The sequence below is a fragment of the Aotus nancymaae genome, unplaced genomic scaffold (assembly GCF_030222135.1).
Source record: "Aotus nancymaae isolate 86718 unplaced genomic scaffold, 86718_ANA_hifiasm-v0.15.2.pri h1tg000028l, whole genome shotgun sequence".
NCBI classification, from domain to species: Eukaryota; Metazoa; Chordata; class Mammalia; order Primates; family Aotidae; genus Aotus; species Aotus nancymaae.
Genome location: NW_026988441.1, coordinates 40302752 through 40327535, shown reverse-complemented (window position 1 = coordinate 40327535; position 24784 = coordinate 40302752). Strand labels below are relative to the sequence as shown.

Below are 24784 nucleotides of genomic sequence, written 5' to 3'. Positions count from 1 at the left end.
CCCAAAGTGCTGGGATTACAGGTGTGAGCCATAAGTTAAGATAGCACTCCAGCCTGGGCGACAGAGCCAGACCCTATCTCAGAAAAAACAAGCCAGGTGCGGTGGCTCACACCTGTAATTCCAGCACTTTGGGAAGCTGAGGCGGGTGAATCACGAGGTCAGGAGTTCGAGACCAGCCTTGCCGACATGGTGAAACCCCGTCTCTACTAAAAAAAAAAAGGCCGAGGCGGGGGCAGGGACTGGGTACAGTGGCTCATGCCTATAATCCCAACACTTTGGGAGGCCTAGGAGGGCAGATCACCTGAGGTCAGGAGTTCAAGACCAGCCTGCCCAATATGGTCAAACCCTGTCTCTACTAAAAATACAAAAATTAGCCAGGAGTGGTGGTGGTGGCACATGCCTGTAGTCCCAGCTCCTCTGGAGGCCAAGGCAGGAGAATCACTTGAACCTGGAAGGCAGAGGTTGCAGTGAGCCGAGATCGCACCACTGAACTCCAGCCTGGGTGACAGAGCAAGACTCGGTCTCAAAACAAAACAGACAGAAAAAGGAAGTCTTGGGTCTTGGGCATCTATGAACTTTTGCTTTGCTGAGGTCTTTCAAACCAGTCGGCTTTGTGACAATGGCATGTTACGACAGCATTGAAGTAAGAAGTACGTTCAGCAGGTACAGGACAACTAATTCCTGGACAGACTCCATGAAGAGCCCACGGTGCTGGGAGAAGCCGCATTTGGTGATTTAGCGGATGGCACTCTTCCATCGTGTTTCCATGACCATGTGTGGCCACCAGGAATGGTCTGGTGGGCCTGGCCAGTGCAGCTCCCCCCGCCATGCCCTGGCTAAAGTCCAACAAGGTAATTAATTGCACATGGCCTCTCTCCAAATCCCTGCCATTCTAATTAGGAAACGAAGGCTGCATCTATTTACAAAGGCAGATCTGGCGTAATGTTTTCTTTCATTGCATTTTTTCTATTATTTACTACAAAGACTGTGCTAAATGCCTTCCACGCACAGTGCGATCTAGTTCCGACAACAGCCCGCAGAAGGCCGGGCACAGCGGCTCACGCCTGCAATCCCAGCACTTTGAGGAGGGCAGATCACCCGAGGTCAGGAGTTGGAGACCAGCCTGGCCGACATGGTGAAAGCCTGTGTCTTCTAAAACTACAAAAAAATTAGCCAGGCGTGGTGGCATGCACCTGTGATCCCAGCTACTCGGGAGGCTGAGGCAGGAGAATTGCTTGAACCCGGGAGGTGGAGGTTGCAGTGAGCCGAGATTGTGCCATTGCACTCCAGCTTGCTGCCTGGCAACAGAGTGAGACTCTGTCTCAATAAAATAAAATAAAATAAAATAAAAAAGAATACCTAATACATACTCTTCCATAAAATTCTTTGAGGTCATGACGTCGCTAACCCTCCTTCAGTCTTATTTTATTCACTTGTATATTTATTTCTTTATAAACACGAGGCATGAGGGGCACCCGAAGGTAGGTGACACGTTCACCGTTTCCTCTGTCCTCCTGCCTCAGGTTTTGTTATCTGCATCTTCTGCTCTTTTCATGATAAGGAAGCAGCAAACGAAACAAAAACGCGCGGAACACACGCCCTCACTTGATGTGTGTTTCTGTTGAAAGATACCTTATTAAATAGACACGGTGGATTCATGCACATGGAACTCACAGCATTTTCGCTGGTATCTCAAACACAGATTTTCTCTGTGAAAGTGAAGCTTTCTAGCACTTAGGAATGCTAGACAGTGCTTCAGCACGATGCTTGGAAGTCATTTTATTTATGTATTTATTTATTTTCGAGACAGAGTCTCGCTCTGTTGCCCAGGTTGGAGTGAAGTGGTGCAGTCTCGACTCCCTGTAACCTCCACCTTCCAGGTTCAAGCGATTCTCCTGCCTCAGCCTCCTGAGTAGCTGCAATTGCAGGTGTGAGCCACCGTGCCCAGCTAATTTTTCTATTTTTAGTAGAGACGGGGTTTCACCATGTTGGCCAGGCTGGTCTCGAACTCCTGACCTCAGGTGATCCACTTGCCTTGGCCTCCCAAAGTGCCGAGATTAAGACATGAGCCACCGCGCCCAGCCGAAAGTTATTTTAAACAGCAAAATCACCAAGAAAAAGCACAAAAATGGGAAAAAGCTGCATCCCCCAAAAAGGAGACTATTTACAGTATGACAGCTGAAACAAGAAGAGAAAGAGCTGTCTTGTTCAACTTTGGCTAGGAACAAATGCATCAGGGGCTCAATTTTTTTTCACTGCTCTGTGCATGCCTACAAACTGAGGGTAGCCAGGCGCCGTGGCTCACATCTGTAATCCCAGAACTTTGGAAGGCTGAGGTGAGTGGATCACTTGAGGTCAGGAGTTCGAGACCAGCCTAACCAACATGAAGAAACCCCAGCCCTACTAAAAATACAAAAAATTAGCCAGGCAGCATGGTACACGCCTGTAATCCCAGCTACTCAGGAGGCTGAGGCAGGAGAATCGCTTGAACCTGGGAAGCAGAGATTGCAGTGGCCAAGATCATGCCATTGCACTCCAGCCTGGGCGACAGAGTGAGACTCCATCTCAAAAAATAAAAATAAATATAAGACTAAAAGAGGGTTAGTAACTTCATGACCTCAACGAATTTTACTGAGGACTATGTATCAGGCATTCTTTTTTTTTTTTTTTTTTTTTTTTTTTTTTTTTTTGATATCGAGTCTCATTCTGTCGCCCAGGCTGGAGTGCAGTGGCATGATCTCAGCTCACAGTAGCCTCCACGTCCCGGGCTCAAGCAATTCTACCTGTCTCCGGAGTAGCTGGGACCACAGGCGCGTGCCACCACACTCAGCTAATTTTTGTATTTTTAGTAGGGACAGCGTTTCACTATGTTGACCAGACTGGTCTCGAACTCTTGACCTCCTGACCATCCACTTCGGCCTCCCAAAGTGCTGGGATTACAGACATGAGCCACCACCCCCAGCCTGTATCAGGCATTCTTTTAGGGCAGAGTATTTCCTGCTCAGTACTGTGGACATTGGGGCCAGATTGTTCTCTGAGGTGGGGCCATCCTGGGCACTGCAGGGTGCTGAGCAGTGTCCCTGGCCTCCACCCACTCTGTAACAGGAGTATCCCCCAATCGCGACAACCACAAATGTCCCCAGACATCGCCTGGTGTCCCCTGGGGGCAGGATCACCCAATCCCCGGCCAGGTGAGCCACTGGTCTAGGAGTTAAAGATACAGAAGTGAAGGAATTGCCAGGCGCAGTAGCTCACGTCCGTCATCCCAGCACTCTGGAAGGCCGAGGAGAGCGGATCACGAAAAAAAAAGAAGTGACAAAATTGTGTCTCCGATCTCACACGAAACTTACATTACAGGTGACAAAGGGACAGATAAACAAAAACATATGTAAAGCAACACATGGTGCCAGACACTATATGTTTGCTATCACTTTAAGATTTTTGTGGCCAGGCGCTGTGGCTCGCACCTGCAATCCCAGAACTTTGCGAGGCCAAGATGAGAGGCTCATTTGAGACAGAGCGAGACTCAGTCTCAAAACAAAACAAAACAGAAAGTCTTGGGTCTTAGGCATCCATGAACTTCTGCTTTGCTTCTTGGGAGTTTAAGAGTAGTCTAAGCAACTACTCTTAAGAGAATCCATCTTAAGAAAGAAAGAGAGAGAGAGAGAGAAAGGAAAGAAAGATAGAGGGAAAAAAGAAAGACAGGAAGAGAGAAAGAAGGAGAAGGAGAAAGAGAAAGAAAGAAAGGGAGAAAGGAAAGAAAGAGGGAGAGAGAGAAAGAAAGACTTTTTTCCCTCTTTCTTTCCTTTCTCCCTTTCTTTCTTTCTCTTTCTCCTTCTCCTTCTTTCTCTCTTCCTGTCTTTCTTTTTTCCCTCTATCTTTCTTTCCTTTCTCTCTCTCTCTCTTTCTTTCTTTCTTTTTTTTTTTTTTTATATATGTTATAAAAATATGATATATAGAATGGGCGAGGTGGCTCACCCCTGTAATCCCAGCACTCTGGGAAGCCAAGGCAGGCGGATCACCTGAGGTCAAGGGTTCAAGACCAGCTGGCCAACATGGAGAAAACCTATCTCTACTAAAAATACAGACTTAACTGGGCATGGTGTCAGGTGCCTGTAATCCGAGCTACTCGGAAGGCTGAGACAGGAGAATCACTTGAAGCAGGGAGGCGGAGGTTGCTGTGAGCCGAGATCGTGCCATTGCATTCCAGCCTGGGCAACAAGAGCAAAACTCCATCTCAAAAAAAAATTATATATATAGTTTATAGTTATGTTGAAAGAATGAAAAGAAAGATGCAAAACTGTTTGCAGACTATATATGTATATGTATATATATATATATATATACACACACACACACACACACACACACATATTTTTTTTTTTCAACATGGAGCTTTGCTCCATTGCTAAGGCTGGAGTGCAGTAAAGCAAAAGCAATCTCGGCTCACTTCCCAGGTTCAAGTGATTCTCCTGCCTCGGCCTCTCGAGTAGCTGGGATTACGGGGGCCCACCCCCACACTTGACTAATTTTTGTATTTTTAGTAGAGACAAGGTTTCACCATGTTGGCCAGGCTGGTCTCGAACTCCTGGCCTCAAGCGATACACCTGCCTTGGCCTCCCAAAGTGCTGGGATTACAGGTGTCAGCCACTGCACCCGGCCCACAAGAAAATTTCCTACAAGCTCACCTTCAGAAAAGTTTCAAGATCCTACAAAATGAAGCCCTTTTGTGCCTTTCCAAGCTAATTCCTCAGGGATGGCCAGTGGAATAATGGCCCCCAAAGATATCCACACTCACTAGGTATGGTATGTATGCCTGGGCAAAATAGCAAGATCCCATCTCTACAAAAAAAAATTAAAAAATTAACCAGGCGTGATGGATGGCATACACCTGTTGTCCCAGCTACTGGGGAGGCTGAGATAGGAGGATCACTTGAGCCCAGGAAGTTGAGGCTGCAGTGGGCCATGATCGCACCCCTGCACTACAGCCTGGGCTGCAGAGCAAGACCTTGTCTCCAAAAAATTAAATTAAATTAAAATTTTTTACTTTTTAAATTAAAAACAAAACGAAATGAAAACAGGGGCCAGGCTCAGTGGCTCACACCTGTAATCCCAGCACTTTGGGAGGCTGAGGTGGGCAGATCACCTGAGGTCAGGAGTTCGAGACCAGCCTGGCCAACATGGGAAACCCCGTCTCTACTAAAAATACAAAAATTAGCCGGGCACTGTGGTGGGTGCCTGTAATTCCAGCAACTCGGGAGGCTGAGGCAGAAGAATCGCTTGAACCAGGAGGTGGAGGTTGCAGTGAGTCAAGATCATGCTATTGCACTCCAGCCCGGGCGACACAGCAAGATTCTGTCTCAAACAAACAAAAAAAAACAGACAGGGACCGAGCTCAGGTCACACGCCGTGTCTCCCTGGTGGTGGCTGTAGCACCATGGACAGCTCCAGGGGCCCTCGTGTACTGGGGAGGAGCTGTGTCTGTTGAAATGCCAGTCTAGGCAGGCCTGTCTGTCCAGAATACACCTTCCTCCCTCTTTTTAAAAATTCATCTAAGTCCATTCACTCCTCAGGGGTCTCAAGCATACAGTCATCACCCCTGTGCCCCACCAGGAAGGCTCCCCAAGGGTCCCCCACCCTGCACTACTCCAAAGTCGTCTCTAGACAGACTCACACGGGTAATCCCAGCATTTTGGGAGGCCAAGGCGGGCGGATCACCTGAGGTCAGGAGTTCGAGAGCAGCCTGGCCAATATGGTGAAACTCCGTCTTACTAAAAATACAAAATTAGTCGGGCGTGGTGGCACGTGCCTGTAATCCCAGCTACTTGGGAGGTTGAGGCAGGAGAATCACTTGAACCCAGGACTCAAGAGGTTGCAGTGAGCCAAGATCGCACCACTGTACTCCAGTCTGGGCAACAGAGCTGGAGACTCTACTTCAAAAAAAAAGAAAAAGAAAAAAAGAAACACATACACAGATAGAGGTTTTCCTGTGCTCCAGCACTGTGTTGAGTGCTGTCTATGCATCACCTCATAACATGTGGAAAGGCCTAGTGGCTTCATTTCACAGATGAGGAAAACTGAGGCCGGCAGGTGAGATCCCTCACACTCACTGGTCCCCCAGCTGGGGAGTGACTGGGCTAGAGTTCAAACCCATTTCCAGTCCGACTGCAGGGCCTCCACCTACCATCTTCCAGTCTTGAATTCCTCCAGGGTGAGGCCACGCCGTCGCACAACTGCAGGGGGCGCCATTCCCACAGCAACCCTGCCGAGCAAGTGTGCCTGAGAAATTCCTGTCTCCCCTGTACCCACCCCTGTTGAGAGCACGAGGCTCCAACAACGTTAAGTGACCACCTCATGGACCCACGACACAGTGACCTGGACCGTCATTTCTTTTTTTTTCTTTTTTTGAGACGGGGGTCTCCCTCTGTTACCCAGGCTGGAATACAGTGGCATAATCTCGGCTCACTGCAACCTCGGCCTCCTGGATTCCAGTGATTCTCCTGCTTCAGCCTCCTGAGTAGCTGAGATTACAGGCGCCGGCCACCAGGCCCAGCTAATTTTTGTATTTTTAGTAGAGACGGGTTTTCAGGATGTTGGCCAGGCTGGTCTCGAACTCCTGACCTAAGATGCTCCTCCCACCTCTGCCTCCCAAAGTGCTAGGATTACAGGCATGAGCCACCACGCCTGGCCTGGGGACAGTCATTTCTTTGCCTGCTCAGACTTTTTGGGGGACGCCACCCCTCACCCCTGTTCCCTTTGCAAGGAGAAGTGCCAAGAAGACGTTCCCCAGCCCCCTCATCCCCCCCACCCCGTTCTCTAAGGAATGAGGCCACCTCGCCACGTATGTATGTATTTGTCCGTTGTTTTGTTTTTTAAATCTGTAATGCGCCATCAGAAAATTATTTCTGCCTCTGCCTCTGGAGTGGCTTTGGGAGAGGCTTGTCTTTCAGCCAATGGAGAGGACCGGATTCTGGCAGGGGGGTGGGGGGGGCTGTGCTTTTCGGTCAGGCCTGCCCCCACCCCCTCCCCGCTGCACACAAAAGCAGCATACATTAACTGTCTCCGGGAAGCCGAGCCTCTGCCAGCCTCGAGCTGGGAAGCCGCAGACAGACACCTCGGAGGCAGGCAGGACGCGCAGGCGGGCGGCGATGGCAGGGGGCGCAGCCGCAGCCCGGCGCAGGGGAGCCCACCGCTAAGCCCGCACCCCACACCCCTGCACACACAAAAGAGCTTTGGCGGGGCGCTGGCCACGTCGCCCTGGGTGACCTTCCTCGGATGCAGAATCCGCCCCTGCCAGCAGCCTCTCCCTCGGATGCTCTGAAGGCCTGGGGAGCCTGAGGGATGCCCGGCCGCACCCGGGCAGGACTCGCCTTTGTTTGCCAGTGAGGAGGAGAGGCTGTCTCAGCAGCTTAGAGGTGAGTGCGCGCGTCTCCCCTCCCCTCCCGGGGTAAACCGTCTCCCGGGAAGGTTTATCCGGCAGCATTTGCCGCCTCCAACTCCCCTTTCCAGCAGATGGGGCGGGTGGGAGCGGAGAGCCATGGTCTGGGGACTCCTTCAAGGCCCTCACATCCGTTTTCCCGGGACCCAGGGACACCCGTTCCCTGACCGGCACCCAGCAGCAGTTTACCTTCCGTGCGCCCCGTTGCCTTGGAAGGCAGAGATGTGCACCACTTCCAGGTCTCGCTGACAGCTGGGGAGGATGCAAAGCTCAGCTTCTCTCTGGGACGCTGACAGAGACCCATCCCAGCCCTGTGTGTTTCCTGTTTTGAACGCTGGGAAGGCCACCAGCAGCCGATTTGGAAAAAAATATATACATATATTCTCTAAGTGTGTCGATCAAGGCTTGCCTGTGGGGTGGGGAGGAAGGGGTGGTTTATGTTTTAACACACAGATGCCTCCTCCTTAATCGGAACTGCTATGTGATTTGCTAATAATGAGACATCAGGGCTCAAATGAGCGCGTCACTCGTGTTCCTCGATGTCACTGCCTTCTTTGCCATCCCCAAATCCGAAGCCAGGGTCTGAATGCAGGAGTGTCCCGGGCGCACTAGGGACCCCCACTGGGGACCCACCACACCCCATGTTTAGAAGGTTGGGGAGTCAACGCCTGTGGCTGCAGCTGCCAGAGGATTGGGGGTCGAGGGCGGGGCTGGGGGCAGTGTTCCTGGGGGCTGAGGTCACACCCAGCTCAGAAAGAGGAAGGCAGAGGCGAAGACCCCTCCCTCCAGAGAGCAAATGCGTTTCCACTGCCGTGGAGAACTTACCCTCTCGGGAAGGGCCTGCCGCCACCCCCCGCCCCCACCACGTAGCATGCAGGACGGATTTTTTTTCCCCCGGGCTGCGTGTTACTGTCCCTCCTCCAAGAATGAATGACGACATCGAGGACAGAGAATCGAGTGAGAAACTCTCACCCTGCACGGGGGAGGGTCTAGTTTTAGCCGTCGCCTCCCCCCACTTCCTCATCTGCCTCTGGGTCCTCCCTTGCTGAGCCATGGTCCCCGATGCAGACCTGACATCCACGCTGGGGGGCTGCGGGTGACCCACTCCAGAGGGGCAGCGGGGGGGTGGGCCGTGAGAATCGGGGGACTTAGTTGCTTTTTTCGTTTGTTTTTTTGAGACAGGGTCTTGCTATCTTGCCCTGGCTGGTCTTGATCTCCTGTGCTCAAGCGAACCTCCCAAAGTGCTGGGATTACACGTGTGACCCACTGCCCTGGCCAGATGCTTTATTTTGTATTTTATTTTTTGAAATAGGGTCTCTGTTGCTCAGGCTGGAATGCAGTGGCACAATCATAGCTCACTGCAGCCTTGACCTCCTGGGCTCAAGTGATCCTCCCACCTCAGTCAGCCTCCTGAATAGCTGGGACCTCAGACACCAGGCACTCACCACCATGTTTGGTTAATTTTTGTATTTTTTCTTTTCTTTTTTTTTTTTTTTTTTTTTTTGTAGACATGGGGTCTTGCCTTGTTGCCCAGGCTGGTCTTGACCTTCTGGACTCAAGCAATCCTCCCATCTCAGTCTGCCAAAGTGCTGGGGATTACAGGTATGCGCCACTGCACCTAGTCAGATGTTTTATTTTTATCTTATTTTTTGAAATAGGATCTCACTCTGTTACTCGGGCTGGAATGCAGTGATGTGATCATACCTCACTGCAGCCTCGACCTCCTGGGCTCAAGTGATCCTCCCACCTCAGCCTCCTGAATCGTTAGGACCTCAGGCACTCACCATCATACTTGGTTAGTTGTAATTTTTTTTTTGAGAGCTGGGGTCTTGCTATGTTGCCCAGGCTGGTCTCGAACCCCTGGTCTCAAGCGATATGCCCAAAGTGCTGAGATTCCAGGCATGCACACTGCGCCTGGCCCCTGAGTGCTTTAAAAAGTGGAACTAAGGCTGGGCGCAGTGGCTCATGCCTTTAACCCCAGCACTTTGGGAGGCCGAGGCAGGTGGATCATTTGAGGTCAGGAGTTTGAGACCAGCCTGGCCAATATGATGAAACTCCGTCTCTACTTTAAAAAATACAAAAAACAGCCTGGTGTGGTGGCGCATGCCTGTAATCCTAGCTACTCGTGAGACTGAGGCAGGAGAATTGCTTGGACCCAGGAGGCGGAGGTTGCTGTGAGCCGAGATTGCACCATTGCACTCCAGCCTGGGTGACAGAGGGGAGACTCTGTCTCAAAAAGAAAAGAAAAAAAGAAAAAAGAAAATCAAAATAAAAAGTGGATCTAGCTACTCAAGAGCTGTTGAGAGGACAGGCAGAGGTAATGGAGGCACAGAGTGTACGATGCTCTGTAATGACTACCGGACACGGGTCTGAAATCCTTTCACAAGTGCGGGAATACACAGAGAAATGACTTTTTTTTTTTTTGAGATGAAGACTCGATCTGTCACCCAGGCTGGAGTGCAATGGCGTGATCTTGGCTCACTGCAACCTCTGCCTCCCAGGTTCAAATGATTCTCCTGACTCAGCCTCCCGTATAGCTGGGACTGCAGGCACCTACCACCACGCTTGGCTGATTTTTATATTTTTAGTAGAGACGGGGTTTCACCATATTGGCCAGGCTGGTCTTGAACTCCTGACCTTGTGATCCACCTGGGCACTGCAGGGTGTTGAGCAGCACCCCTGGCCTGCCCCCGGGAGCGCTTCTTCCCCTCAGCTGGGACAAAGATACCTCCAGACAATGCCAAGTGTCCCCTTGCAGCAAGGGCAGCAGAATTGTCCACAGGTGCAAAGCACTGGCTTCTCAAAGCACGAAACAGATGGAGTTGGCTGAGTCATGAGATGCCGGCATGGTAGGCCCTAAAGGTATCTTAGAGGTCATCTCAAATTCAACTCTTTTGTTTACAGAAGGGGAAACTGAGACCTAGAGAGGGAGATAGTCTGAGAGTCTGCCATGCCCCAGAGCAGACCTGAACTCAGTCTCACCTGGCAGCTCTGACCCTGGCCCTGGCCGCCACCCAGACTGCTGCCCCCTGCCCTTCCCCTGCCCCCAGTGAGCTTTTCAAAACAAGAAAAACAAAGTTGGTGTGGGGGTGGGGTGGCACCATGGCTCACGTTTGTAATCCCAGCACTTTGGGAGGCCGAGGTGGGAGAATCCCGAGCCTGAAAGTTTAAGGTCAGCCTGGACAACACAGCAAGACCCCATCTGTGTGGAAAAATTAGCCAGGCATGGTGGCACATGCCCATGTGCCAGCTACTCGGGAGGCTGAGGCAGGAGGATCACTTGAGCCCAGGAGTTGGAGGCTGTAGTGAGCCAGGATCGCAGCACTACGCTCCAGCCTGGGCAACAGAGCAAGACCCCATCTTTAAATAAATTAATAAATAATGTGGCATTTTGTGGTTAGTAAAGATGAGGGCCTCATTTCCAATCCCAGTCTCTCCACACTGCCTTTGTGAGCCGTGGGGGGTCAGAAGGTCACTAGGACTTGCTTGAGGGAGGACAGAGGGACAGGACAGGTGGCCTGGTAGAGATGGCAGACAGCGATGGGTTAGAGCCGACCGGATTCTGTTTGAACTTGGCATTCCCAGCATGGAAGCTAACGTATATCAGCCATTCACACCTTAGTAAGAATGATGATTTGGATTTCTTGCATTCTAGTTGAGGTCCAAGGTAAGAGAGGGAGGACAAGGCTATGTGCATCATGGCTCACCCTGGAGAAGGTGGATTTCAGAGTTTCCAAGGGAGCAGGGCTTGTATCTGAAGGCTCGGCCTCTCACCTAGCTTCAAACTCCAGACCCGTCTGTGCGCCCTAAGCTCTCTGTGCCTCTGTTTACTCATCTGTAAAACAGGGGAACCTCCTGGGGCTGGTGATAGTTCAACAAGAAGTGCTGGGTGGGAGCAGATCACCCCTGTAATCACAGTGCTTTGAGAGGCCGAGGCAGGAGGACTGCTTGAGCCAGGAGTTCAAGGCAAGCCGGGGCAACAAAGCAAGACCCAATCTCTTAAAAAAGTTTTTTTTGAAATTAGTCAGGCATGATGGCGCACACCTGTGGCTGCAGCTACTGGTTGGGGGCTGAGGCAGGAGGTTTGCTTAAGCCCAGGAGTTCAAGGCTGCAATGAGCTATGACTGCCCCTGCACTCCAGCCTGGGCAACAGAGCAAGTTCATACCTTTAAAAAAAAATAAAAGAGCTAGGCGTGGTGGCTCACCCTTGTAATCCTTTAAGGCAAAGGTTTTTTGTTTGTTTGTTTGGTTGAGACAGAGTCCAGCTCTTGTCACCCGGGCTGGAGTGCAGTGGTGTGATCTCAGCTCACTGCAACCTCCCCTTCCCAGGTTCAAGCAATTCTCCTGCCTCAGCCTCCCGAGTAGCTGGGATTACAGGTGCCCGCCACTACGCCCAGCTACTCTTTGTATTTTTAGTAGAGATGGGGTTTCACTATGTTGGACAGGTTGGTCTTGAACTCCTCACCTCGTGATCCACTGGCCTCGGCCTCCCAAAGTGCTGGGATTACAGGCGTGAGCCACCACGCCTGACCTAAGACACTTTGGAAGGCAGTGGCAGGTGGACCCGCTTGAGCTTAGGCGTTTGAGACCAGCCTGTCCAATATGGTGAAACCCCATCTCTATTAAAAATACAAAAATTAGCCAGGAGTGGTGGCGGGTGCCTGTAATCCCAGCTACTTGGGAGGCTGAGGTGGGAGAATCGCTTGAGCCTGGAAGGTGGAGGCTGCAGTGAGTTGAGATTACGCCATTGCACTCCAGCCTGAGTGACAGAGTGAGATCTGTCTCAAAAAAAAGAAGAGAAGGAGAAGGAGGAGAAGGAGGAGGAGGAGGAGGAGGAGGAGGAGGAGGAAGAGGAGGAGGAAGAGGAGGAGGAGGAGGAGGAGGAGAAGGAGGAGGAGGAGGAGGAGGTAGGGCACTGCCATTAGGATTACTGAGCAGTAAAACCCATTCCTCTGTGGCTTCCCTTCAAGGCTCATCCCTGCTTCAAGCCGGCGCCTCTTCCCAGCTCCCATGGGGACCACCGAAGCCACACTCCGGATGGAAAACGTGGACGTGAAGGAGGAATGGCAGGACGAAGATCTTCCCAGGTAGGACTTCCCCATCCCTGTGTCAACTGTAGGGGGAGCAGGCCCGGTGTCTCTCCCAGGTGCGACGCAGGAGCCAGATCGTCTCTGAGTGGGAACGGCCCGGGGCTGGCCTGCTTCTATCTCTGCGTGTCCTCACCTCCCACACCCTCTGGGAGGGCTGAGGCCCTGTGTGCGAGTCTGCTCTGTGGCCTCACAGCGGATAGTCCAGGCCAGGCACAGCGTGGGTATTTGCTCAATTACAAAGATTCATTTCTGTCCTCCCTGCCCCAAACCTCCAAAGGAAGCCCACCCCTAAACTATTTGTTTTGTTTTTTGAGAGTCTCGCCCTGTCACCCAGGCTGGAGTGCAGTGGCTCAATCTCGGCTCACAGCAACCTCTGCCTCCTGGGTTCAAGCGATTCTCCTGACTCAGTCTCCCTAGTAGCTGGGATAGGCATGCACCACCATGCCAGGCTAATTTTGTATTTTTAGTAGAGACAGGGTTTCTCCATGTTGGTCAGGCTGGTCTTGAACTCCCGACCTCAGGTGATCCGCCCGCCTCGGCCTCCCAAAGTGCTGGGATTGCAGGCATGAGCCACCGCACCTGGCCCCCTACACTATTTTAAGAGTTCTAAACATTCTGGCCAGGTGCGGTGGCTCACGTCAACACTTTGGGAGGCCAAAGTGGATGGATCACTTGACGTCAGGAGTTCGAGAACAGCCTGGCCAACTTGGCAAAACCCCATCTCTACCAAAACTACAATTAGCTGGGCATGGTAGCACACTTAGCTGCGTACGGTGGCACATGCCTTTAATTCCAGCTACTCGGGAGGCTGAGCCACCATGGTGATTAATTAGCAGCCTTTAGGAGACACCACCTCCCCCTAATACGCTGAATTTATTTATTTTTTTTTGAGACAGAGTCCTGCTCTGTCGCCCAGACTGGAGTGCAGTGGTGCAATCTTGGCTCATTGCAACCTCCGCCTCCCAGGTTCAAGTGATTCTCCTGCCTCAGTGCCCAGACTAGCTAGGATAACAGGCGCAAGCCACCACACTAATTTTTGTATTTTTAGTAGAGACGGGGTTTTACCACGTTGGCCAGGCTGGTCTCAAACTCCTGACCTCAGGTGATCCTCCTGCCTCAGCCTTCCAAAGTGCTGGGATTACAGGCGGGAGCCATGCCCAGCCCTTATGCTGAATGTTTTACGGGGACATGTTGTCTACACTCTGTCTCCCCACCACAGAGAGCCCCACAAGAGCAGGGGTCTTTATTTATAGCTCGCTGCTGTATCCCAACCTAAGGACAGTGCCTGGCATACAGTCAGCGCCTAATAAATACTGGGGTATGAGTGCTGGTCACCAGATGGAATAAGAAATCACAGGGCCCAGGCGTGCTGGCTCACACCTACAATACCAGCAGTTTCGGAGGTTGAGGCTGGGTGGATTACTTGACCCCAAGAGTTCGAAACCAGCCTGGGCAAGATAGTGAGACACCCCCCTCTCTCTAAAAAAAAAAATTAATTGGGCGTAGTGGTGTGCACCTGTAGTCTCAGCTACTTGGCAGGCTGAGGCAGGATCGCCTGAGCCCAGAAGGTGGAGGTGGCAGTGAGCCAGGATCACTCCACTGCACTCCAGCCTGGGAGACAGAGGGAGACCCTGTCTCTATTTAAAAAGAAAACAAAAGGCCAGGCATGGTGGCTCACGCCTGTAACCCAGCACTTTGGGAGGCTGAGGCAGGTGGATCACGAGGTCAGGAGTTTGAGAGCAGCCTGACCAACACAGTGAAACCCGGTCTCTACTAAAAATATTAAAAAAAAAAAAAATTAGCTAGGGTGGTGGCGGATGCCTGTAATCCCAGCTACTCGGGAGGCTGAGGCAGGAGAATCACTTGACCTGGGAGGTGGAAGTTACAGTGAGCTGAGATCGCGCCACTGCACTCCCCCTGGGTGGAACGGAAGCTGTGCGATTTGCTACTGACATATGTGACTGATATGTTGGCTAGAGACAGCTGCTCGTCCCTCTCCCCTTCACAGCAAGGAATTCATCCACCTCCCGGACACGATGCCCAAGCGTCACTTACAGAAACTCTTGGGTGAGGTTCAGTCAGAAAGACCAGACCTGTTCCACCTGAAAAGGGGAATTTGCAAAGAATCTCCAGCTGGGCGCAGTGGTTCACGTCTACAGTCCTAGCACCTTGGGAGGCCAAGGTGGGCAAATCACTTGAGGTCAGGAGTTTGAGGCCAGCCTGGACAACATGGCAAAACCCCATCTCTATTAAAAATACAAAAATTAGGCAGGCGTGGTGGCACGTGCCTGTAGTCCCAGCTACTCGGGAGGCTGAGGCAGGAGAATCACTTGAACCCGGGAGGCGGAGGCTGCGGTGAGCTGAGATTGTACCACCGCACTCCAGCCTAGGCAATGGAGTGAGTGAGACTGTCTTAAAAAAATAAATAAATAAATAAATAAAATAATCTCCAGTTCCAGAAAAATCTCAATCTGAGAGCGTTCTGGAAGCCAAAATGAGGCCAAAAGAATAAACCTAAAAGGGAGTGGGGCTTGAAGGAGATAGAGAAGAACGCTTGGAAGCAATCGGTCTCCTTGAAAATGACTCAGGCTGGCGTGGGAGGTGGAGAGCCTCCTTTCCCTCCGTGTCCAGGCAGGCAGAGGACTGTCGAAGACGGCACCTTAAAATTCCAGAACTTCGGCCGGGCGCGGTGGCTCACGCCTGTAATCCCAGCACGTTGGGAGGCCGAGGTGGGTGGATCACCCAAGGTCAGGAGTTTGAGACCAGCCTGACCGACACGGTGAAATCTTGTCTCTACTTAAAATACAAAAACTAGCTGGGCGTGGTGGTGAACAACTGTAATCCCAGCTACTTGGGCAGCTGAGGCCAGAGAATCGCTTGAACTCGGGAGGTGGAGGTTGCAGTGAGCTGAGATCGCACCACTGCATTCCAGCCTGGAGACAGAGCAAGAGACCGTCTCAAAAAAAATAATAAGGTATTCCAGAACTTAAGCCTTCTCGTGGATCCAGGCAATGCCAGGCCTCTACAGCCCACACACCTGTGTGTGTTTCTCTGTAGCATGAGGTGCCTGTTATCAGAATAGCCTAGAATCACGGCTGGGAGCAGAGGCTGACATCTGTAATCCCAGCTTTTTGGGAAGCCAAGGTGAGAGGATCACTTGAGCCCAAGAGTTGAGATTACCCTGGGCAACATAGCGAGAGCCCATCTCTTAAAAAAACAAAAAGAAAAACTGGCGAGGCATGCTGGCTCATGCCTGCAATCCCAGCACTTTGGGAGGCCGAGGCAGGCAGATCACCTGAGGTCAGGAGTTCAAGACCAGCCTGGCCAACTTGGTGAAACTGTCTCTACTAAAAGTACAAAAATTAGCCAGGCATAGTGGCATGCAGCTGTAATCCCAGCTGCTTGGGAGGCTGAGGCAGGAGAACTGCTAGAACCCAGGAGGTGGAGATTGCAGTGAGCAGAGATCTCTCCACTGCACTCCAGCCTGGGTGACACAGTGAGACTCTGTCTCAAAAAAAACAAAAAATAACAAGAAAAATGCAGGGCGTGGTGGTGGTGCACATCTGTGGCCCCACTCAGGAGGCTGAGGCAGGAAGACTGCTTAAGCCCAGGAGGTCGAGACTGCAGGAAGTTTTTTTTTTTTTGAGACAGAGTTTCACTCTGGTTGCCCAGCCTAGAGTGCAATGGCGTGATCTCAGCTCACCGCAACCTCCGCCTCCTGGGTTCAAGCGATACTCCTGCCTCGGCCCCCTGAGTAGCTGGGATTACAGGCATGCACCACCATGTCTGGCTAATTTCGTATTTTTAGTAGAGATGGGGTTTCTTCATGTTGTCAGGCTGGTCTCGAACTCCTGATCTCAGGTGATAAGCCCGCCTCGGCCTCCCAAGTGCTTGGATTACAAGTGTGAGCCACTGCACCCAGTCTTGCGGTAAGCTTTGATGGCACCATTGCACTTATGAGACCCTGTCTGTAAAAAAGAAATAAATTTTTATTTTTATTTTTACTATTTTTTTTTGCTTTTTTTTCACAGAGACATTGCATAATTCATACATCAGGCAGAATACTTAATGATATTGTCTCTGCAGTGGGGAATTTTTTTTTTTTTTTTTAAGACAGAGTCTCTGTCTGTCACCAGGTTGGAGTGCAGTGGCGTAATCTCAGCTCACTACAACCTCCGCCTCCCAGGTTCAAGCGATCCTCCTGCCTCAGCCTCCCGAGCAGCTGGGACTACAAACACGTGCCACCACACCCAGCTAATTTTTTTTTTTTCAGTAGAAACAGGGTTTCACCATGTTGGCCAAGATGGTCTCGATCTTTTGACCTCATGACCTGCCCGCCGCAGCCTCCCAAAGTGTTGGGATTACAGGCGTGAGCCACTGCGCCCGGCCTAATATTTTTTTTAAGTATAGCCAAGAATCTCGTGTCTGCTGGGTACCGTCTTTGGGAGTTTGTGTCCATGGATTTGCAAGCGTTTCAGAGAGACAGCCTCTTGGTCAGCATATAGCTCCTGTCTGCTCACCTGTGACACTTCCTTCTCCCTTCCTCGGTCTCTTCTGTGATCTTTCTCTTCATTTGATATAAATACCGCTGATACCTGAATGGATAGAAAAGGGTCGTCAAATCATGATACATACACTTAGCAACTGGAGCAATTTAAGGATGATTTTTTTTTTAGCAGGGAACTTGTGGTCTAGTTAGGAGTACTCTGGAATGGGCAAGAAATTGGTGTGGTTTTTTTTTTGTTTTATTTTTAACAGAGCCTCACTCTGTCACCCAGGCTGGAGTGCAGTGGCATGATCTCAACTCACTGCAAACTTCATGTAGAAAGTAAAAAATTCCTCTTCAAAGTTTCGTTTTAAAGAATAATAATAATAAACGTTAGAAATAGTCTCTTTAGGCTGGGCGCGGTGGCTCACGCCTGTAATCCCAGCACTTTGGGAGGTCAAGGCGGGTGGATCACGAGGTCAAGAGATCAAGACCATCCTGGTCAACATGGTGAAACCCCGTCTCTACTAAAAATACAAAAAAATTAGCTGGGCACAGTGGCGCATGCCTGTAATCTCAGCTACTCAGGGGGCTGAGGCAGGAGAATTGCCTGAACCCAGGAGGCGGAGGTTGCGGTGAGCCGAGATCGCGCCATTGCACTCCAGCCTGGGTAACAAGAGCGAAATTCCGTCTCCAAAAAAAAAAAAAAGAAAAAAGAAATAGTCTTTTCAGCAGGGGGTGGGGAGTTGGGGAGAGATAGCATGGGGAGAAATGCAGATATAGGTGATGGGGAGGAAGGCAGCAAATCACACTGTCATGTGTGTACCTATGCAACAATCCTACATGTTCTTCACATGTACCCCCCAAAACCTAAAATGCAATAAAAAAAAAAAATTAAAAAAAACAATAGTCTCTTTTAAAGACTAACTTTCTTCAACGCATTCTTGCTTTTTGCTAGTAACTCTTTGTTAAGGCCTATCCTATGTAGCTGTTAGATATACGGGAATAAGCACATTCTATGTCCTTGTACTTTAACCAAGGTACTTGTGCTGGACGTGCTCACAGGCATGTCCCAGCTCACAGTCTATGCCCCTTCCTTATTTAAGAATGTTATTGGCTGGGCGTGGTGGCTCATGCCTGTAATCCCAGCACTTTGGGAGGCCAAGGTGGTTGGATCACAAGGTCAGGAGTTTAAGACCAACCTGGCCAATATGGTGAAACCTCGTCTCTACTAAAAATACAAAAATTAGCCAGGCTATGGTGGCATGTGCCTGTAATCCCAGCTACCAGGGAGGCTGATGCAGGAGAATCACTTGAACCCAGAAAGCAGAGGTTGCAGTGAGGTAAGATTGTGCCACTGCACAGTCTGGGTGACAGAGCAAGACTCCATATCAAAAAAAAAAAAAAAAAAAAAAAGAATGTTATTACTTTTCTAAGTCCTTTTGCAAGCAACTTCCTCTTTTCTTTTGTTCTCCGTTGCCTTTCCCTATTTAGAAAAGATTTACGTTGTTAGCCAATCAAGTTTAGTTTAGATTGTGAAGCCCAGCTCCAACCAACCAATGGACATCAGACAGCAGTAAGGACCCAATAGGTAAAGAATAAATATGCCTGCCTTTCCCATTCATTGTACTCTCATAGCAAGATGGCTGATGAGCAGTACCCTTTCTGCAGAAAGTAAAATTGCCTTGCTGAGGAAACTCTTTGTCTGAATGCTAATTTTTCCTTGCAGTACCTAAGAACAAGCATTCTGTCTCTAGCACTTCACCTCCCAGGCTCAAACAATTCTTGTGCCTCAGCCACCTGCGTAGCTGGGATTACAGGTGAAGAAATGGTTTTAAAGTAGTCGATTGCTCCTGGTGTGCCCCAGGCAGAGAAACTGTGAGTTTCTTATTTGTAGAAAATGGAATCGGGTAGCCAGACATGGTGGCTTACATCTATAATCCCAGCACTTTAGGAGGCCAAGGCAGGAGGACTGCTTGAGCCCAGGAGTTCAAGACAGGCCTAGGTAAGATAGAGTAAGACCCTGTCTCTACAAAAATTAGCTGGGTGTAGCGGCTCACACCTGTGGTCCCAGCTACTCAGGAGGCTGGGTCAGGAGGATCACTTGAGCCCAGGATGTGGAGGCCACCGTGAGCTATGATTGCACACCTGCACTCCAGCTTGGGTGACAGAGTGAGACCCCATCTCAAACAAAAAAGTGGAATCAGATGAGGTGATCTCCATAGGTTCCTTCCAGCACCAAACACCAGGGTCTAGAAGTCTCCGGACAGTCCTGAATGTCACTCTCTCCCGTCCCCATGAGCTCTGGCCTCTGCCAAGATCAAAGCATCAGCTTCTTGTCCTAAGTCCTGTCTTTGAAAACTTTTTTCAACCCCATGTCTCCAGGCAGAAAACCCCAAACCATCCTAGACCTTACAAATTCTTTTATGACTCAGCACAGAGATCCTGGTACACAGTCTAATGTTCTTTCCAGCTGGGCATGGTGGTTCACACGTGTAATCTCAATGCCTTAAAAGGCCAGGGCAGGTGGATCACTTGAGGCCAGGAGTTTGAGACCAGCTTGGGCAGCATAATGAGACCCCCATCTCTAAAAAAAAAAAAAAATTAAAAATGGCCAGGGACAGTGGCTCACACCTATAATCTCAGCACTTTGGGAGGCCGAGGCGGGTGGATCACCTGAGGCCAGGAGTTTGAGACCAGCCTGACCAATATGGTGAAACCCTGTCTCTACTAAAAATACAAAAATTAGTCAGGTGTAGTGGTGGGCGCCTGTAATCCCAGCTTCTGGGGAGGCTGAGACAGGAGAATTGCTTGAACCTGGAAGGTGGAAGATGCAGTGAGCCAAGATCGCGCCACTGCACTACAGCCTAGGTGACAGAGTGAGACTGTCTCAAAAAACAAATAAATAAGAGTAAATAAACAAACAAGACAGGTATGCTGGCATGCACCTGTATTTCCAGCTACTCAGGAGGCTGAGGAAGAAGGATTGTTTAGACCTGGGAGATTGAGGCAGTAGTGAGCTATGATCACACCACTGCACTCCAGCCTGGGCAACAGAGCAAGACTGCATCTCTAAGAAAAATAATAATAATTTTTAAATAATGTCATTGAAAGCAACACAGCATAAAAAAAAGGCGCATAAGCTTTGGAATCAGACGGCCATGGTTCAAATCCCAGTTCTGCGGCGGGTTTGCTCTGCCACTTGGGGTACCTTTTTGAGTATCTCAGTGCCTCAGTTTCCTGATCTGTAAAATGGGACAATAATCCCTTGTGCGCCAGGTGGTCAAGAAATTTCGATGGGACCGCTGAGATGAGCTGTGCAAGTGGAGAAGGCAGTGCAAATACAGAATCACCTCCAGTGTCACCGTGATTTTTAGCCTGGACCTTGTTCAATGCAGCTCCCTTCCCCCGCTCATTGTTTTTCTTTTTTTTTTTTTGAGAGAGAGAATCTCACTCTGTCGCCCAGGCTGGAGTACGATGGCTCAATCTCGGCTCACTGCAACCTCCGCCTCCCAGATTCAAGCAATTTTCCCACCTCAGCCTCCCAGGTAGCTGGGATTACAGGCGTGCGCCGCCACACCTGGCTAATTTTTGTATTTTTACTGGAGACTGGGTTTCACCATGTTGGCCAGACTGGTCTCAAACTCCCGACTTTAAGTGATCTGCCCACCTAGGTGTCCCAAATTGCTGAAAGTACAGGCATGAGCCACCGCACCCAGCCTCCACCAATAATTTTTTTTTTTTTTTTTTTTTTGAGATGGAGTCTCCCTCTGTTGTTCAGGCTGGAGCGCAGTGGCACAATCTCAGCTCACTGCAACCTCCACCTCCTAGGTCCAAGCAATTCTCCTGCCTCAGCCCCCGAGTAACTGGGATTACAGGCTCCCGCCACCAAGCCTGGCTAATTTTTATATTTTTAGTAGAGACGGGATTTCACCATATTGGCCAGGCTGGTCTTTAACTCCTGACCTCATGATCCGCCCACCTCAGCCTCCCAAAGTTCTGGGATTACAGCCACGAGCCCCATGCCCAGACTCCACCGATAATTTTTAAAGCTCTCTCGTCTCACCCAAACCTTCCTGAGACAAAAACTGGGCCTGAGCGCAGCTGCAAATGCCAGCTGGAGGCTGGTTCTGGAAGGGGCGAGGCCAGCAGGAGCAGGAGGACGGTGTGCTTCCTGTGAATTTCAGCTCGCCCGCGCAGCAGCTCTGCGTTTGCAGGACAGTGGCCTCACTGTGCCGGCCTGGGCCCCACGAGCTACGCCTTTGCCAGCAGCACACTTCCTCCACGAGGCCTCTGTCTTCCTTGTCCATGGAAGGACTGAGCGCAGCTCCTTGGTGCGGAGCGGATCCAGCTGCAGACGCACACAGGCACCTCATTCTGCTGCAAAACAGCTCACAGTTCTGTTTCTTTTTTTTTTTGAGGGAGAGTTTCGCTCTTGCTGCCCAGGCTGGAGTATGAAGGCGCGATCTCAAATCATCGCAACCTCTGCCTCCCAGGTTCAGGCAATTCTCCTGCCTCAGCCTCCTGAGTAGCTGGGATTACAGGCACGTGCCACCGTGCCTGGCTAATTTTTGTATTTCTAGTAGAGATGGGATTTCACCTTGTTGGCTGGTCTCAAACTCGTGACCTCAGGTGATCCACCTGCCCTGGCCTCCCAAAGTGCTGGGATTACAGGCGTGAGCCACCGCACCTGGCCTCACAATTATGTTTCTTTCAGCCCAGCCATCCGCTCCCCTCTCTCCTGCGGACTGCAGGGGTGGTCTCTGTACTTCCCCTAAAGATGTGAGACACAGCACTGCATGCCCTCTGCCCTTCTAGCCCCCTTTTTTTTTTTTTTTTTTTTTTTTTTTTTGGAGACAGAGACAGAGGCTTGCTCTATCACCCAGGCTGGAGTGCAGTGGTGCAATCTCACCTCACTGCAACCCCTGCCTCCCAGGTTCAAGCAATTCTCGTGCCTCAGCGTCCCAAGTAGCTGGGACTCCAAGTGCATATTTTTGTATGTCCGGCTTATTTTTATAATTTTAGTAGAGACGGGGTTTCACCATATTGGCCAGGCTGGTCTTGAACTCCTGACCTCAGGTGATTCGCATGTGTCCACCTCCTAAAGTGCTGGGATTACAGGCATGAGCCACCACGCCCGGCCTCCTTCTAGCATTTTCCTTCACTCTCACCCTTCTGCAGCCTGCTATGGAGCTAGAGCTGAAGGCAGCCCCGAGATTCCTCGCTGCCTCAGTTTCTCCACTCATTCATTCCGATGCTGTGCGCTGACTGTATACCAGCCACTTGTAGCCACACAACCCAATCAAGGTGGCAGCTGGGTTCATGGCACTTCTGACCAGGTCAGGGAGGGAAGGGGAGCTTCCTGGCTGTGAAGGGTGAGGAGGGATGAGCCGGGGAAGGAGGTGGACATAGGGGCCCCGCATTCTGAGCAGCGAGGGCAGCATGTGCAAAGGCCCTGGGCCCAGTGGAGGCAGGCTGAGGGACTGAGGAAGGCTGCGAGGGGAAACTGAGGACTTGGGGAAGGAGCTTGCCCAGGGCATCATAGCTGAGGAGGGTCAGGTGCGGGGTGAGATATATCACTCAGCTTCCTCAACTCTATTTCCCTCACAGCCGAGTGGCTGTGAATTGTTTGCTTGCTAATAACTTTTTGAGGGTTTTTTGTTTTATTTTATTTTCATTGATTTATTTATTTTTGAGATGGAGTCTCGCTCTGTCACTCTGTTGCCCAGGCTGCAGTGCAGGGGCATGATCTCGGCACACTGCAGTCTCCACCTCCCGGGTTCAAGCGATTCTCCTGCCTCAGCCTCCCGAGTAGCAGGGATTACAGGCGCCCACCACCATGCCTGACCAATTTTTGTATTTTTAACAGAGATGGAGTTTCACCATATTGGCCACTCTGGTCTCGAACTCCTGACCTCAAGTGATTCACCTGCCTCAGCCTCCCAAACTACTGGAATTACAGGCATGAGCCACCATGCCTGGCCGCTTGTAACTTTTAATTTTGATTAATTTTCTTTTTTTGGGGGGTACAGGGTCTTGCTGTGTCACCCAGGCTGGAGTGCAGTGGTGCAATCATAGCTCACTGCAGCCTCTCCACGTCCCAGGCTCTGGAGATCCTCCCCCGGAGCCTCCTGAATATCTGGGACCACAGGCATATACCACCAGCAGCAGCTAATTTTTTATTTTCTGTAGAGATGGGGTCTCACTGGATTGCTCAAGCTGATCTCAAACTCCTGGGTTCAAATGATCCTCCCACCTCGGCCTCCAAAAATGCTGGGATTACAGGCATGAGCCACTGTGCCTGGCCTATGTTGATACACTTCCAGACTTGGAAAAAAATTCCAAGAATGATTTAAGGACTATCTGCACACCCATAGTGGGATAATACAATTGTTAACATTTTGCTCCTTTTATATCAAAAGTCAGCCTTTGGGGCCGGGTGTGGTGGCTCACATCTGTAATCCCAGCACTTTGGGAGTCCTAGGCGGGTAGGTGACCTGAGGTCGGGAGTTCGAGACCATCCCGGCCAACATGGTGAAACTGAGTCTCTACGAAAAATACAAACATTAGCTGGGTGTGGTGGCACGCGCCTGTAATCCCAGCTACTCAGGAGGCTGAGGCAGGAGAATCGCTTGAACCCAGGAGGCAGAGGTTGCAGTGAGCCAAGATTGCACCATTGCAACTCCAGCCTGGGTGACAGAGCGATACTCTGTCCCAAAAAAAAAGTCACTTCCAGACAGTCACAGTGGCTCACGCCTGTAATCCCAGCACTTTGGGAGGCTGAGGTGGGAGGATCACTTGAGCCCAGAAGTTCAAGACAGACTGCGAGACCCAATCTCCAGAAAAAAAAAAAAATTAGCTGGGCGTAGTGGGTGTGCTGGTGGTTCCAGCTACTCTTCAGGCTGAGGTAGGAGGATCACTTGAGCGCAAGGGTTTGAGACCAGCCTGGGCAACATGGCAAGACCCTATGTCTCCAAAGAAAAAACTGAAAAATTAACTAAGTGTGGTGGTTTACACCTGTAATCCCAGCACTTTGGGAGGCTGAGGCAGGAGAACTGCTTGAAGCTTGAAGTTCCAGACCAGCCTAGCCACCATAGTGAAACCCTGTCTCTACAACAGATTTTAAAATTAGCCAAGTGTGGTGGTGCACACCAACCGTCCAGCTACTCAGAAGGCTGAGACGGGAGGATCCCTGAGTCCAGGCATTTGAGGCTATGGTGAGATATGATTGTACCGCTGTGCTCCAGCCTGGGCAACAGGGCAAGATCCTGTCTCGGAAAAAAAAAAAAAAAAAAAAGCCACCTCCTCAATGAAGCCTTCCCTGACCACCCCAGTGAATTGTCTCCTCCCCTCCTTTATTTCATGCATTTTCTTTGCCGCAAGCATCGCCGTCTGCCTTGTTCACTTGTTTACTGCCTTCCTGTACATACACGGTTTTGTGCCAGGAATTGGCTTGCACAATCCTGGGAACCAGCAAGTCCAAAATCCACAGGGCGGGCTGGCAAGTGTCAGGTAAGAGCTGACACTGCAGTTTGGTTTTCGTTTTTGAGATGGAGTCTTGCTCTGTCGCCCAGGCTGGAGTGCAATGGCGCGACCTCAGCTCACGGCAACCCGTGACTCCTGAGTTCAAGTGATTCTACTGCCTCAGCCTCCTGAGTAGCTGAGGTTACAGACACGGACCACCATGCCCAGCCAGTTTTTGTATTTTTAGTAGAGGCGGGGTTTTGCCACGTTGGCCAGGCTGGTATCGAACCCCTGACCTCAGGTGAT

The 24784-nt window shown here is 50.7% G+C and overlaps 1 protein-coding gene and 1 long non-coding RNA gene across 3 annotated transcripts in view; one reads left to right on the top strand and one right to left on the bottom strand.

The window, feature by feature from the left end:
* The first annotated feature begins 7177 nt into the window (after positions 1–7177).
* ATCAY (ATCAY kinesin light chain interacting caytaxin) overlaps positions 7178–24784 on the top strand; it is a 46047-nt gene continuing 28440 nt past the window's right edge. The window contains exons 1-2 of one of the 2 annotated variants that reach the window (XM_064382079.1): positions 7178–7415; positions 12409–12525. In XM_064382079.1, coding sequence (XP_064238149.1) covers positions 12449–12525 — 77 coding nt within the window. In that variant the 5' untranslated portion in view covers positions 7178–7415; positions 12409–12448. Of the gene's footprint in view, positions 7416–12349; positions 12526–24784 lie in introns of those variants that run through there. The other variant, XM_064382080.1, reaches the window with a different exon arrangement.
* LOC135276810 (uncharacterized) overlaps positions 16817–24784 on the bottom strand; it is a 44656-nt gene continuing 36688 nt past the window's right edge. Inside the window, exon 3 of the long non-coding RNA XR_010344382.1 lies at positions 16817–17123. This is a non-coding gene — a long non-coding RNA (uncharacterized LOC135276810). The remainder of the gene's footprint in view (positions 17124–24784) is intronic.